The 12,968-nt window shown below is 36.5% G+C and overlaps 1 protein-coding gene across 1 annotated transcript in view; it reads right to left on the reverse strand.

The window, feature by feature from the left end:
* The window catches only part of LOC107681293 (probable global transcription activator SNF2L2), a 56,881-nt gene that overhangs the window by 29,890 nt on the left and 14,023 nt on the right, over nucleotides 1–12,968 (reverse strand). The window contains exons 13-25 of the mRNA XM_016477566.1: nucleotides 11,492–11,549; nucleotides 11,151–11,251; nucleotides 8,329–8,476; nucleotides 7,646–7,809; nucleotides 6,924–6,990; nucleotides 6,691–6,801; nucleotides 5,744–5,986; nucleotides 5,526–5,639; nucleotides 5,033–5,140; nucleotides 4,851–4,937; nucleotides 4,325–4,335; nucleotides 2,571–2,655; nucleotides 1,306–1,533 (exon numbers count right to left, since the gene is read on the reverse strand). Of these exons, the coding sequence (XP_016333052.1) occupies nucleotides 1,306–1,533; nucleotides 2,571–2,655; nucleotides 4,325–4,335; nucleotides 4,851–4,937; nucleotides 5,033–5,140; nucleotides 5,526–5,639; nucleotides 5,744–5,986; nucleotides 6,691–6,801; nucleotides 6,924–6,990; nucleotides 7,646–7,809; nucleotides 8,329–8,476; nucleotides 11,151–11,251; nucleotides 11,492–11,549 (1,525 nt within the window). The remainder of the gene's footprint in view (nucleotides 1–1,305; nucleotides 1,534–2,570; nucleotides 2,656–4,324; nucleotides 4,336–4,850; nucleotides 4,938–5,032; nucleotides 5,141–5,525; nucleotides 5,640–5,743; nucleotides 5,987–6,690; nucleotides 6,802–6,923; nucleotides 6,991–7,645; nucleotides 7,810–8,328; nucleotides 8,477–11,150; nucleotides 11,252–11,491; nucleotides 11,550–12,968) is intronic.

A 12,968-nucleotide genomic window follows, 5' to 3' on the forward strand; every position in this document is an offset into this window, starting at 1 on the left:
AGAAGGCTTGGAACAGCTCATGATCCAAAGCACACAACATCATCTGTGAAACATGGTGGAGCAGTGTGATGGCATGAGCATGCATGGCATCCAGTGGCACTGGGTTACTGGTGTTTAGTGATGACGTGACAGAAGACAGAAGCAGCCAGAAGAGTTCTGAAGTGTATAGGGATATACTGTCTGCCCAGATTCAGTCAAATGGAGCATTGTTGATTGGGCAGTGCTTCATAGTGCAAATGGACGATGACCCAAAACATACAGCAAAAGCAACCCAGGAGTTTTTGAAGCTAAAAAAGTGGAATATTCTGCAATGGCCAAGTCAGTCTCCAGATTTCAACCCAATTGTTCATGCATTTCACTTGCTGAAGACAAAACTAAAGGCAGAGAGAGCCACAAACAAACAACAACTGATGTCAGCTGCAGTAAAGGCCAGGCAAAGCATGATTGTTTTATTTTTAATTCTGTTCTGGTGGCATACAGAGCCCAAATTATGAAAATTGTGTCAGTGTCCAACTATATATGGACCTACCTAACTGTATATTTATTATTATTATTATTATTTTAAAACATTCAAGCAACTGTTCCACATAAGAAAGAAATTCCTACAAGTTTGGAAAGATATGAGGGAATGATGACAAGATTTTCATATTTGGCTGAACTATCCCTTTAATGCTTAAAACATTTTTAAAGATCAGACAGCTACTGTAATGCTGAGGCAAACAGCAATCCAATCGCTGAAAGCACCTCCATGAAAGAAAAGTCTCTGCTAAGTTGAAATACATCTGGTTGTTCAAGCCACATACATAAACTTTACTCCTCCCAAACAGGTGTCAGAATACAGACGTTTGAGAGCTCCAGAATCCACACACGAATGAGTAAATGGGTGAGACACATAGATGGAGAATCCGTGAAACTCCAACACTTATTGCTACGTGTGGCAATGAGAGCATTCAACAAAGTTCACTGCCTGGTTTTGGCATCATCTCGGAAATGAACTCTGCTATATTTGCATATTTATATATTTGTGGCAATAGTAGATTGGATTTACATCCATTTTGCGAAGACAAAATTACATGGCAAAGAGTAATAAAAATTTGCATATCCAACTGGATCCTATCGAACAAATGACTAAGTATAAATTGGGCCAAAAATATATTCACATAAATGAGAAAAAAAATCTGGTACTTTGTTGTTGGCCCTTCTTTCCAATAATTTTCACCTCAGTGCATCACTAGATACAATTAGTCAGTCTAATTCCATCAGAGTGAAACTTTATGGCTATCTGTGCCTGTTAAATTGACTCACCTCATTCTGTTCCTCGTGCTCCAGAATAGCCTGCAGGAAGACTCTGCGCTCATGGCCGGAGGACTTCTGATCAAACATGCCAGCCTGAATGACTTTCTGATCAACGTTCAGTTTATACTTGGCCGCTGCTAGAATCTTCTCCTCCACACTATTAACAGTGCACAGACGCAGTACGCGTACTTCATTCTGCTGGCCGATACGATGGGCTCGGTCCTGTGCCTGCAAGTCCTGGTGATTAAAATCACAGTTGTGTGTGATTAACAATGTGTTTACATCAATTACAATCAAAGTGAGAGAATGCTATTAAGAAGGGGCATAGTGCACTCTTTTTGACTTGTGGAGGCAGATGGAGGAATAAATGTAGCTTTTTCGGGTGAAAATGCGTGCGGAAAAGGTCCAAACTTCAAGCTGCTACATAAAATATAATTCATCCAACAAACACCACACATAGATAAATGAATAAATTAACTAAAGGAAGCAAAAAATGCATACATTTCAAACATTAATTCAAAATGTATACTTCCAGGTTAGCTGGCATGAAAAAGTGCTGTGGTGTTAAGATGCTGTATTTCAAAACTATTTTAAACAGATTTTTTTTTTCAAATTATTCTGCATGTAGCTTTTATTGCCTTATATTAAAAACAGACTACATATTGAGAGACTACATGGAATATTAGACGAGACTACATGGTATACTTCCATATGTAGAATTTGGTTTTTTTTAATTATTAAGAAATTCAGAAGTATACACTACCATTCAAATGCTTGGGTCGGTAAGATTTTTAAAATGTGAAAATAAGTCTCTTGCTCACCACCAAAAATACAGTAAAAACTGTAATATTGTGAAATACTGTTACAATTTAAAATAATTGTTTTCTTTTTAAGATATTTTAAAATCTCATTTAGGCCTGTAATGGCAAAGATGTGATGACAAAGCATTTTGTTTCAGAATTTTTTGATTAATATAATTTCGATCGATTTTCAGCATAATTTTTCCCCAATTCATAATTACAACAAATAGTCACAAATTTGTGATTTATAGTTGCAATATCATTAAGGTTGCAATTGTAATAAATACAGACAAAATTATATTTTTATTTATTTTATTTTATTTCAACTTCCACAACTACCTCAACCAAGGTGTTTTACACATACTACAAGATGTTTTTGAAGTCTGATCCAGAAATGACAGATTACTGCTGAGCTGTAAACTAGCGATGCAACGGTCTCGTTTCTCTCTAATCACAGCAGTGATTCACACAAACCTGGTGGGGGTTCCAGTCGCTGTCAAAGATCACAACGGTGTCTGCAGCTTGCAAGTTGAGGCCCATATGACATTGTTTGAGATGTCTTTGTTTTTTTTTTTTACTTTTTTTTTATTTATTTTGTATTTCTTATAACATAACTCAGAAATACAAAAAAAACATTAAAAAAAAAAGGGGGGAAAAAAAGGGGGAAAAAATAAATAAATAAATAAAGAATTGAACATACAGGTCACCAGAGGCATCACATATAGTTCTTACATCCTTCTTATACAATTATTTTTATAATAGGGGTTACTTTCCCAATAATACCCCCCCCCCATACACACACAAACGGAGGAGGTATAATAAAAAAATAAAATAAAATAAACGGTTAATTGAAGTCCATAAGTTTCAGTCATTTTAAGTCCTTAAAGTTCAGTCCATTCAGTATATTTCCATTAAGTAAGTACTTCACATATATGAAGGGGGAAGAAAAAAAAAAGGTGGGGTGGGGGCCAATCACTGTAAAACACTTAACATCTATTTATGTACTATCTATTTTCCTGTGTATTAACCAGGACAGTTCTTATAAAATTTATCCATACCTAGTCTTAGAGAAAAGGTCATTTTCTCCATATCAAACATATCCTTTACAATCACCATCCACTCTTTTTTTGTTGGTGGATTCTCATCCAGCCATTTTTTGGTTATTGCTTTTTTACTAGCAACCAATAACAATCTGAGAAGGTACTTGTCTTGAGCATTAAAATCAGTTGGTATGTTTCCTAAATATACAGTACCAAAGCTATGATCAATCTTAAAACCCAGTATTGATTCTATTTCAGTGATTACCATTAACCAGTATGATTGGATTGCCGGACAGTTCCAGAATATATGAAAATAATCCGCCATTGAGTTGTTACATCGTCTCCAGCAAAATGCAGATTCTGGATTACCATTCTGTAAATATTTTCTTTTTGGAGTAATAAAGAATCTAATGACGTTTTTCCATTAGAATTCTCTCCACTGACCAGAAGTGGAGGTTGCATGCTGTGACTTACATATGTTTAACCAATCTTCTTCCGTTAGAACTATATTCGCCTCCTTCTCCCATTTTTCTTTAATATATAAGGTAGAGTGAGACTTAGAGGACTGTATACATGAATATATTTTTGACACCAGTTTCTTGTGAATACCACCTTTATATGCATCAGCAAAAACGTTTATGAGACTCAATTCAGTTGCCTCATTATTAATATTTTTATTAAAGTGATTTCTAAGCTGTAAATATCTATAGAAATCGTGTTTCTCTAAATGTCAGTCTTATGCACACCCCTTCAAGTAAAGTGTTACCGAAGATATTTTATATCCATACACTGAAAGTCAGTGGGGTCCAATGTTTTTAAAAAACAGTTGAAATGTTCTTCATTATATCTTGTTTTATGTTCTCCAGAAGAAAGAAAGTAATACAAAAGCAGAACTTTCCTTTTTGGGTGAACCTTTAAGGCTACATCCACGTTGATCTGCATATATTTGAAAACAGTGTTTTTGTTTTAAAACACTCTCTGTCCACATTAGTGTCTTTAAGCTTTTTCCAAAAGTTGCTCATCCACACTGACATGTCTGAAAATGCTTAAATCCCCTCGCTTTGCATGTGTAAAACAGTTAAAGCTCACTGAGATGACACAAACAGAACAGACATAATAAAATTCTCAAGCTATTCTTCTGGCACTCTTCTTCTTCTGGCTATATTAGCAAACTATCCCACCACTCACTGATGTAACGTCTAAAACACAAATGTCATCATTGTGAGTAAATATTCTGAGATTTTTAATGTGAAGATTGTATAAATTAACATTTGTCATTTAGCAACACCATGAAAAAGAAAAGCAGGCTCAACAATGCCGGTACAACCTTAAACAGAGGTGTCCAAGCTTGTTCCTGGAGGGCCACTGTCCTCCAGAGTTTAGCTCTAAACCTAATTAAACACTCCTGAATCAACTCTATAGGACGTTGGCACTCCAGGAGCAGGATTGGACACCCCTGACATTAAATAAGGGTAAAATCTACATCAAATGACCGAAAACCACCATTTTCACAGTTCAGACTATAATGTGAAAATAAATTTAAAGCTCAGTTTTTGCTTGACTAAAAGGATAAAGTCAAAACATAAAGGAAAAGATGCATTTTCAAATGTATCTGGATTAATGTGGATGTAGTGTCAAAGATTTTAACTCATTGGAAATAAAAAAGTGTCCTGTCCTGATGTACACTCCAGTGTTCTAAAACATATGGTGATACCTCTATGTGCTGAAACATGTAGGGATGATTACAGATCTTCTTCAGCTGCATTATGGTGTTCATTAAGGTCTTGGCTCCTCCTTTACCCTGTGAACGAAACACGTCAAGGTAAAAACCTCTGATGATGCGCTCAATCTGCACAGCAGCATAACAGTGAGTTAACATACAGCCTCTCTCTCTACCTTCTTGTCTTTCTCTGATCCATCAGTGAGCAGGATGCCTTTGCCCTGCATGTGCCTGTACAGAACCTTCTGGATGGCTGACATGTCACATTTGATGACATACTCCACCTGTGACAAATGAAGAGCCAATGCATCAACATAGCCTGAATTGCATGGCATATAGACTTCATTCAAACATTATTTTGAAGATGCTTTTCAAAACAAATAAATAAATAAATAAAATGGGGGGGGGGTTTGTTTTTTAATAAATACAATAATTTTGTGCAAAAAATGCAATGAAAATGTAACATTAAAAAAAATATTTATAGTAAATATTATATTTGCAAACTGAATTGTGACTGGATTTGTTTTCCATTCATATATTAAACCATTTAGTTGCTCTGACTGGGCACTATATGTTAATTTCAGTACATCCAATGCATATCTAGTTTTTTTACTATCATCATACAATTTCTAATAAAAACTGTTTAAAAACAACAGAGTGGCTACTTACCTTCTCAGGCAACTGAGACTCCACCTCTTTCTTCAGTCTGCGCAGAAGGAAGGGACGTAACACCTTATGCAAACGACGAATGATAAGGATGGTCTCCTCTTCATTTAGATCCACCTAACAAACACCAATGCAATCCGTAACAGAGAGAAACCTGATTAAGCCACAGTGTAACATATAAAACAGCTATTTAAAACTACAAGGGTGAAATATAAGTCTACCCTCTCTCCTGTCATTGCAAAAGGAGCATTGAACCACTGCTCAAAGGTGCTGCAGCTTTTGAAGATGGTGGGCAACAGGAAGTTGAGCAGGGCCCAGAGCTCAGGTAATTTGTTCTGCAGAGGTGTTCCAGTAAGTAACAGCCTTCTGGGAGCAACGTAGTGAGTGTTCAACACCTGTGTGAGCTTGCAGTGATGGTTCTTCATGCGGTGGCCCTCATCCACTATCATATACTTCCAGCGAATCTGGGAATTGGAAAAGATTCAACAATTAGAGCATAAAGGCACTGATTTTTGTACAAACGGGCTTTGCATTGGCACAAGCAACTCCAAGGTCATGGGCTTGAGTCCCAGGGAATGCATGAACATAAAAAGTACACTCCTGTACCATTCAGTTTGGAGTCAGTATTATTATTATTTATTTATTTATTTATTTTTAAAGAAAGAAAGAAATTAATACTTTTACATGGAAGCATTTAACTGTTCAAAAGGGACAGTAAAGACTTTTACAGTGTTACAAAATATTTTCATTTTAAATAAATGCTGCTCTTTTTAACTTCCTAGTTCCTCAAAAAGGTATCACTGTTTCCACTAAAATATTAAGAAGAAAATAAGAAGAAATGTTTCTTAAGCACCAAATCAGCATATTAGAATGTTTTCTGAAGAATCATGTGACACTGAAGACTGGAGTAATGGATGCTGAAAATTCAGCTAAGTTACATTTTAAAATCTATTAAAATAGAAAACAGAAACAGAAAATTTCACAATATTTCTGTTGTGCTGTATTTTTGATCAAATAAATGCAGCCTTGGTGAGCATAAAATACTTTTTTCAACAACATTAAAAAGTCTTACCGACCCAAACTTAGTTAGTTTATATATAGAATGCACTGTAAGTCACTATGGATAAAAGTGTCTGCAAATGCATAAATGCAAATATGTGGCCTTTACCTTGGCGAGAATTTGCTTGTCTTTGATGATGTACTCGTAGGTGGTTATAAGGACATTAAACTTCCCACTGCGGAGCTGCGGCACCAAAGACCTCCGCATTGATGGTGTGCCCTTAGACAAATTAAAACCGAACCGTTATTACCTCTGATTTTATTACCTTCATGTTATATTACATCATAAAATTATATCGTCCACAGTAACAAAACATAGTGATAATAAAAATCAATGGCTACCTTGTAGGCAATTTTCACAATACTTGGTGCCCACTTGTCCAGCTCATAAACCCAGTTGGACAAAGTCCTGTAAAAAAGAGGAATAAAAATCAATATTGTCATTTTTATACCAGAAGCCATTGATATGGAATAAACGTTTTACCTTTAAACGAAGTCACATCTCTAAATTATATGTGATGGTGTGATCGTGGAACAGAGTTAATGATGGATGTGAGGTGAGGCGGTTTGAGGACATTTCTGGCCCTTGCACAAATCAATCACATTAACTTAAGCTAAAACAGCGCTGATGGCCATTTTTACTATGTCCCAAAGGGGCTTTTACAGACAGGAAGTCTCTGTGACATTAGTGGGGAAGGATATCCTAGAGCAGCTTAAATGTACATTACTGAGAATATAAAACACCCCCAACTACACAAATAATTTTACAAGATGCTCTGCCATCAGAGAATCAATTTAATTCAATCTTCAACCAACCAACCAACCATGCATGATCAATATGACGATGGTTCAGTGGCCTGTAGTGCTGCCATATGTTGCCTAAAACGCAACATCATGAATCACTATCATGAATCACTATTGTGCTTTCAGTCATTAGAGGTCAACTGAACTGTTTGTAACAGTGTTTAGCTACTTAATGAAGCCATTACACCGCAAATCCTCTCAGGCAGCTCACCTCATTACACCTCTTAACACGTTATTCACAGCTTGTTTGCTGGACTTACGAGAGCGGTACAATGATGAGGTACGGCCCGTTGAGCCTCTTGTTTTCCATCAGATAAGTGATAAGTGCGATAGTCTGAATGGTCTTCCCCAGTCCCATCTCATCAGCCAGAATACCATTCAGGTTGTTGTTGTACAGAGACACCATCCATTCCAGACCCTGGATCTGAACAAAAGACTTGTTATATGGCGGTAATATCATATAAAATCATTACAAACAGACAACCGAGCAGACGCATGACACACAGATTCCACAATAGTTCATTGAACAACATGGGACAATAGACCCAAATGGTGTTTCACAGCCGCTGAGTGGAATCAAAGCATGAATCCTAGTGCTCACTTAGTTCTTTCAAAAGGATAAATAGTCTCTCTGAAGTTTTTCTTTAAAATACTCCAGCAATCAGGTTGGGAAGAAAAGAAAATTAGAAGAAAAAGGGGCTTGTTTTTCCTTTTGAAATCCATTACTGCCCAAAGGGGATAACAGATTCAATACAAACCAATTCAATTTTTGATATTTCCTCTCTGTGTGATTTCTTTCCAGCAGCCTCTTCCATTTCTAGTGTATAATGAATCCCTTGAAATATCATTTAAACCTACACAGCTCTCTTCAGAGAAGATGGATTCTGAGTATAATGCATCTGTGGAGGTGTCTGTTTAGAGTTTGGTTTAACTGTTCCTTTACCTGGTAGTGTTTGAGGGTCCCATTGATCAGTAGGGTGGACTGTTTATCCACCCTCTCTATGACCGCGTGGGCCACTCCATAGTAAGACTGGGAGCTGGTCTGTCCTGCCTGAACACTATACTCGTCATCCACATCCTGCTTAGCAGACCTGCAACACAGGGTCCAACATTAAAAGGGCTAGTTTACTCAAAAATGAAAAATCTGTCTGTCATCATTTAGCCTACCCTTCCTCGTGTTGTTCCAAGCCCAATAGACTTTCATTCATCTTCGTAACACAAATGAAGATATTTTTTAATATTCTTTCAGCACTTTTGTCTATCCATTAAAAGTTCAAGCAAATCCATTCATCATATATAGCAACTGTTGGATTAAACCGCTTAAATTATAAGGATTTATTTTACATAACTGTTTGAAGCATAAAAAAGTTTTGGTTGCATGGACGTTAAAGGGATCAACAAAATAATTAAAGAATCTTAAAAATATCTTCATTTGTGTTCTGAAGATGAACGGAAGTCTTATGAGTGAAGAACGACATGAGAGTGAGTAATAATGACAATAATTATTTTTGGGTGTACTATCCCTGTAACATACTGTATTACCACACCTGGCACTTCCACTTGAATTGTGAAAATGTACCGGCCATAAACATTTCATCCCTGTCAGGTAACTCCATTTTACACAATTTTTATGACAAATATCGGTCACACTTTAGTTTGGGGATCAATTCTCACTGTTAACTATTAACCACCACTATTGACTCACTAAACTCCTAATTTGCTGCTCATTAATAGTTAGTAAGGTAGTTGTTAAGTTTAGGTATGTGGTAGGATTAAGGGATTGAAAATATGGTCTTGCAGAATAAAGTATTAATATGCGCTTTATAGGTATTAATGAACAGCCAATAAGCTATTAATATGCATGCTAATAGACAACTAGTTAATATGAGAATTGGATCCTAAACTAAAGTGTCTCCAAAATAATTATTTTTGTGATACTTGCAACAAGCAAGGTAAAACTGTACCTTTCACTAAAACAATTTGTCTAATATGTAAAATAAATACATTAAAACTGGATGCACAACACTTTAGAAATATACATTACACTCTATATGCAGTCTGTGGCCACTTCATTATTTCCTGAAAATTCACTGGTCAGCATGGCACTATCAATGCAAAGGACATGGGTCCAATTTCCAGGGAAAATGTATAAATGCAATGTAACACTGGATATTGTAAATGACTGAATTCTTCACAGCAAGAATTCAACAAGGTGCTGGAAACAATCCATAGAGATTATGGTCAATGTTGAGTTGTTGACAAGATCTACAACTCCCCCTATGGGTCTCTCCTTTGTTGGAAACTGGCAGACACGTTCATTGAACCAGCTTGAAATGACTTGTGTGTCTTCACAAAAGGTTCTATAGAAAACACTATGCAATCAGAGGCTGTGCTGACTGGCAGCCATACGCAAGTAGGCTGTGCCTTTCAAATGATGCTCGGTTTCTATTAAGACATTTCCATCAGCCTGATCCACTGACACAAGTTATTGTAAATGAAATGATCACAGATAATCGTTTTGATGTACTCTGCTTGACTGAAACCTGCGATTTATGTTGTGAAACCTGATGTGCTCTTCTGTTGCTATAGCCCATCTAGTTCAAGGTTGAATGTGCTGTGCAGGAGAGAATGTCTGAATGCACAGCACGTAACGAGTGGTTATTTCAGTTACTTCATCTTCCTGTCAGCTTGAACCAGACTGCCCATTCTCCTCCAACCTCTCTTATTGACAAGGACTTTTCACCCACAGAACTGCCCACTCACGGGGTGCTTTTTAGTTTTCACACCACCCTCTGGAAACTCAAGAGACTGTTGTGTGTGAAAATCTCAGGAGATCTGCAGTTCCCGAGACACTGTAACCTCATCTGGCACCTACAATCACTTCACGGTCTAAGTAACATTTCTTGGCTATTCTGATATTTGAATCTCTTGACCATGTGTGCATTTTTTCATGCAGCGAGTCGCCATTGAAATTGACTGATTAGACGTTTGCATTAAGAAGCATTGTGACTTTGTAAAGCTAATGAAGTGCTCACTGAGTGTATTTAGAGGAAAACTTTAGCTAATTGCAATTTGAGATTAATTACAAAACATCTACAGGTTAATTGAGATTAATTATTTTAATCTTTTGACAGCTCTAGTAATTATAGAATTTGCGGTGAGGTTCAAAAGTCTGAGAAATTAAATCAAATTTAAACCAGTAAATAAACATAGTTTAAACAAATAAACTTTCCAACAAAGAAATGAAACTAAACTTTAAGACAAAGAAGTTAAACTAAATGAAAATGAGAAATGCTGCCTTGGAAACCAGCTGAAATAAAATATGCTTAAGATACTTTAATATAATTTATTTTATTCAAGTAACAAAAATGTTGTTTATGTCCTTAGTTTTAGTTAACAATGTTTTGAATCATCTCATATCATGGCCATCTTCAGTACTTGTTGAGTACTTAAAGTAAAAGAGAGACAAAGTGAAATACGGAATTTCCTATTTTGCTCTAATTTTTCAGCTGATAATATAATTTGCAATGAAAAAAAATCTAAAAATTGGAAAAGTGCAAAATAGAAGCATTTTCACAACTGGACTTTTGAACCCCACTATATTGTTCAGCAAAGGGCGAACTCCAGCTGAGGCAGATGCTGACAGAAATAAGAAATAAAAGAAGAACATAACAGCTATCGACACCCGAATCTTGCCGTCCTACTTTTTTTGCACTCCAGCTCAACAAGGCATTTTTTGCTTTGAAGTGAGAACAAGCAACGTACTCTATGATGTGCTTGGCTGCCGTTTCAGATACTTCATCACTGTTGGGATCGATGACTTTCTTTTCTTCCGATTCAGCTCTGGAGACCACCTCTTCATCGTCCTAAAAGGGAGTATTAGCGCATTACACTCATTTAACGCACAGTGATTGCTTGACTTCCACAATATACAGCATAAGTAAAAAATAAAAGAGCTACTAAGGCAGATGCTAAAAGGTTTATGGGAGATTATTTATGGATGCGGAGAAAAGGATAATAATGTGTGTGATGTTGTGTACTTATGTATGACTCACTCCACACCAAGGAGCTGTCAATGCTTAATTAGCAGAAATAAGGACACTCACCTCCTCTTCAAATTCCGAGCCACTCTCTTCACTGTCTGACCGTGGAGCAACTTCATAGCTGTTTTAAAGGGCATAATGCACTAGTAAACACTCAAAGCCTTAGAATGGTTTATTGACAACACAAGCTCAAAAAAGGTGCTCATTATCAAAGCCCCCCCCACACAGTTAAATAAAAAATATGCTACATAGGAGGGTTGCACAAAGCTGCTATCTCTGTTGGATAGGTCTTTCTCTATCACTTTCATCTAATGATGCACTTAAAGGAATATTCTTGGCCAAACCCGAAACGTCTGGACACATGAAAATGCTAATTATAAATGAGCCTTTTAAACACTATTCTATATTACATTTTTTAGTATTACATAAATGATTACACAAACCACAATTCTGATCAGTTCAATACTGAATTTTATTAATTTTATTACATTTATAATTAAAAAATGAAACATATTCACAGGTGAATTGTTTACAATAAGATCTATAACATGATTTATTTCATGCAGACTTTAATATTATTAAAGGGGTCATATGATGCGATTTCAAGTTTTCCTTTCTCTTAGGAGTGTTACAAGTTGATTGTGCATAGATATGATCCCTGAAGTTGCAAAGACTAAAGTCTCAAAACCAAAGAGATATTCTTTATCAAAGTTAAGACTCTGCCACGCCCCCTTAAAACCCCTCGTTCTAACACACCCCCACATATCTACATCACTATGTGGAAATATTTGCGTAATGCCGCCCAAATGTTCACGCAAAGAAAGAAGGCGTGGTTTCAGTAACCGCAGTTAGTGTTGATGCAGCCATGTCAGGGAGACGCTGTGTGTTTCTAGGTGAAAGCAAAAGCACTTTATTTGGCCTTCCGGAAGTAGATGCATTTAGGAATCTTTAAGATTACTTACAACCAGTGGTGGGCCGTCAGGGCCAGCAAAGCCTTCTCTGCAGGCCTAAACACTATCAGAATCACTGATTTAGTGTAATATATTTTTCCATGAATGTGTATTAAATTATTTCCAATAGTCTATTCTCTTCATTTCATAGCTTTTCTTTGCAAACAGCATCACTGTAAATAATTTTATTAAAACTTAGTAAAACTTTTATTACTGTTTCTCCGGTTTAGATTTTCAGCGCATTTTGAAAAAATATTTGCCTACTATATTTAGTCAATCTAAAAACAGTAGTCCTAAATTACTGCGAAAAACAACCACACACCTCCTCGGCACCGGCTCAGTGAAAGACTCGTGAAGATGAAAAACCACTAGAGTATGGTAGGTTAATTTTCATTATTGACTCTTTTATCGCTTGATGCGTTGTATGCTGAAGTTATTTGCGCGATATAAAGCCAGGTTTAAGTTTCCATAAGAATATCTCAGTTTCCCGAGTGGAGCTGTATTAACCGGTCTTTTCCTCCGGCCGCAGCGCCGCTGGCAGAGGCAGACCAGCGGGGAGACGAGAGTCACAGAGGTACGTTAAAACACAT

The sequence above is a fragment of the Sinocyclocheilus anshuiensis genome, unplaced genomic scaffold (assembly GCF_001515605.1).
Source record: "Sinocyclocheilus anshuiensis isolate Anshui unplaced genomic scaffold, SAMN03320099.WGS_v1.1 scaffold697, whole genome shotgun sequence".
Classification (NCBI taxonomy): Eukaryota; Metazoa; Chordata; class Actinopteri; order Cypriniformes; family Cyprinidae; genus Sinocyclocheilus; species Sinocyclocheilus anshuiensis.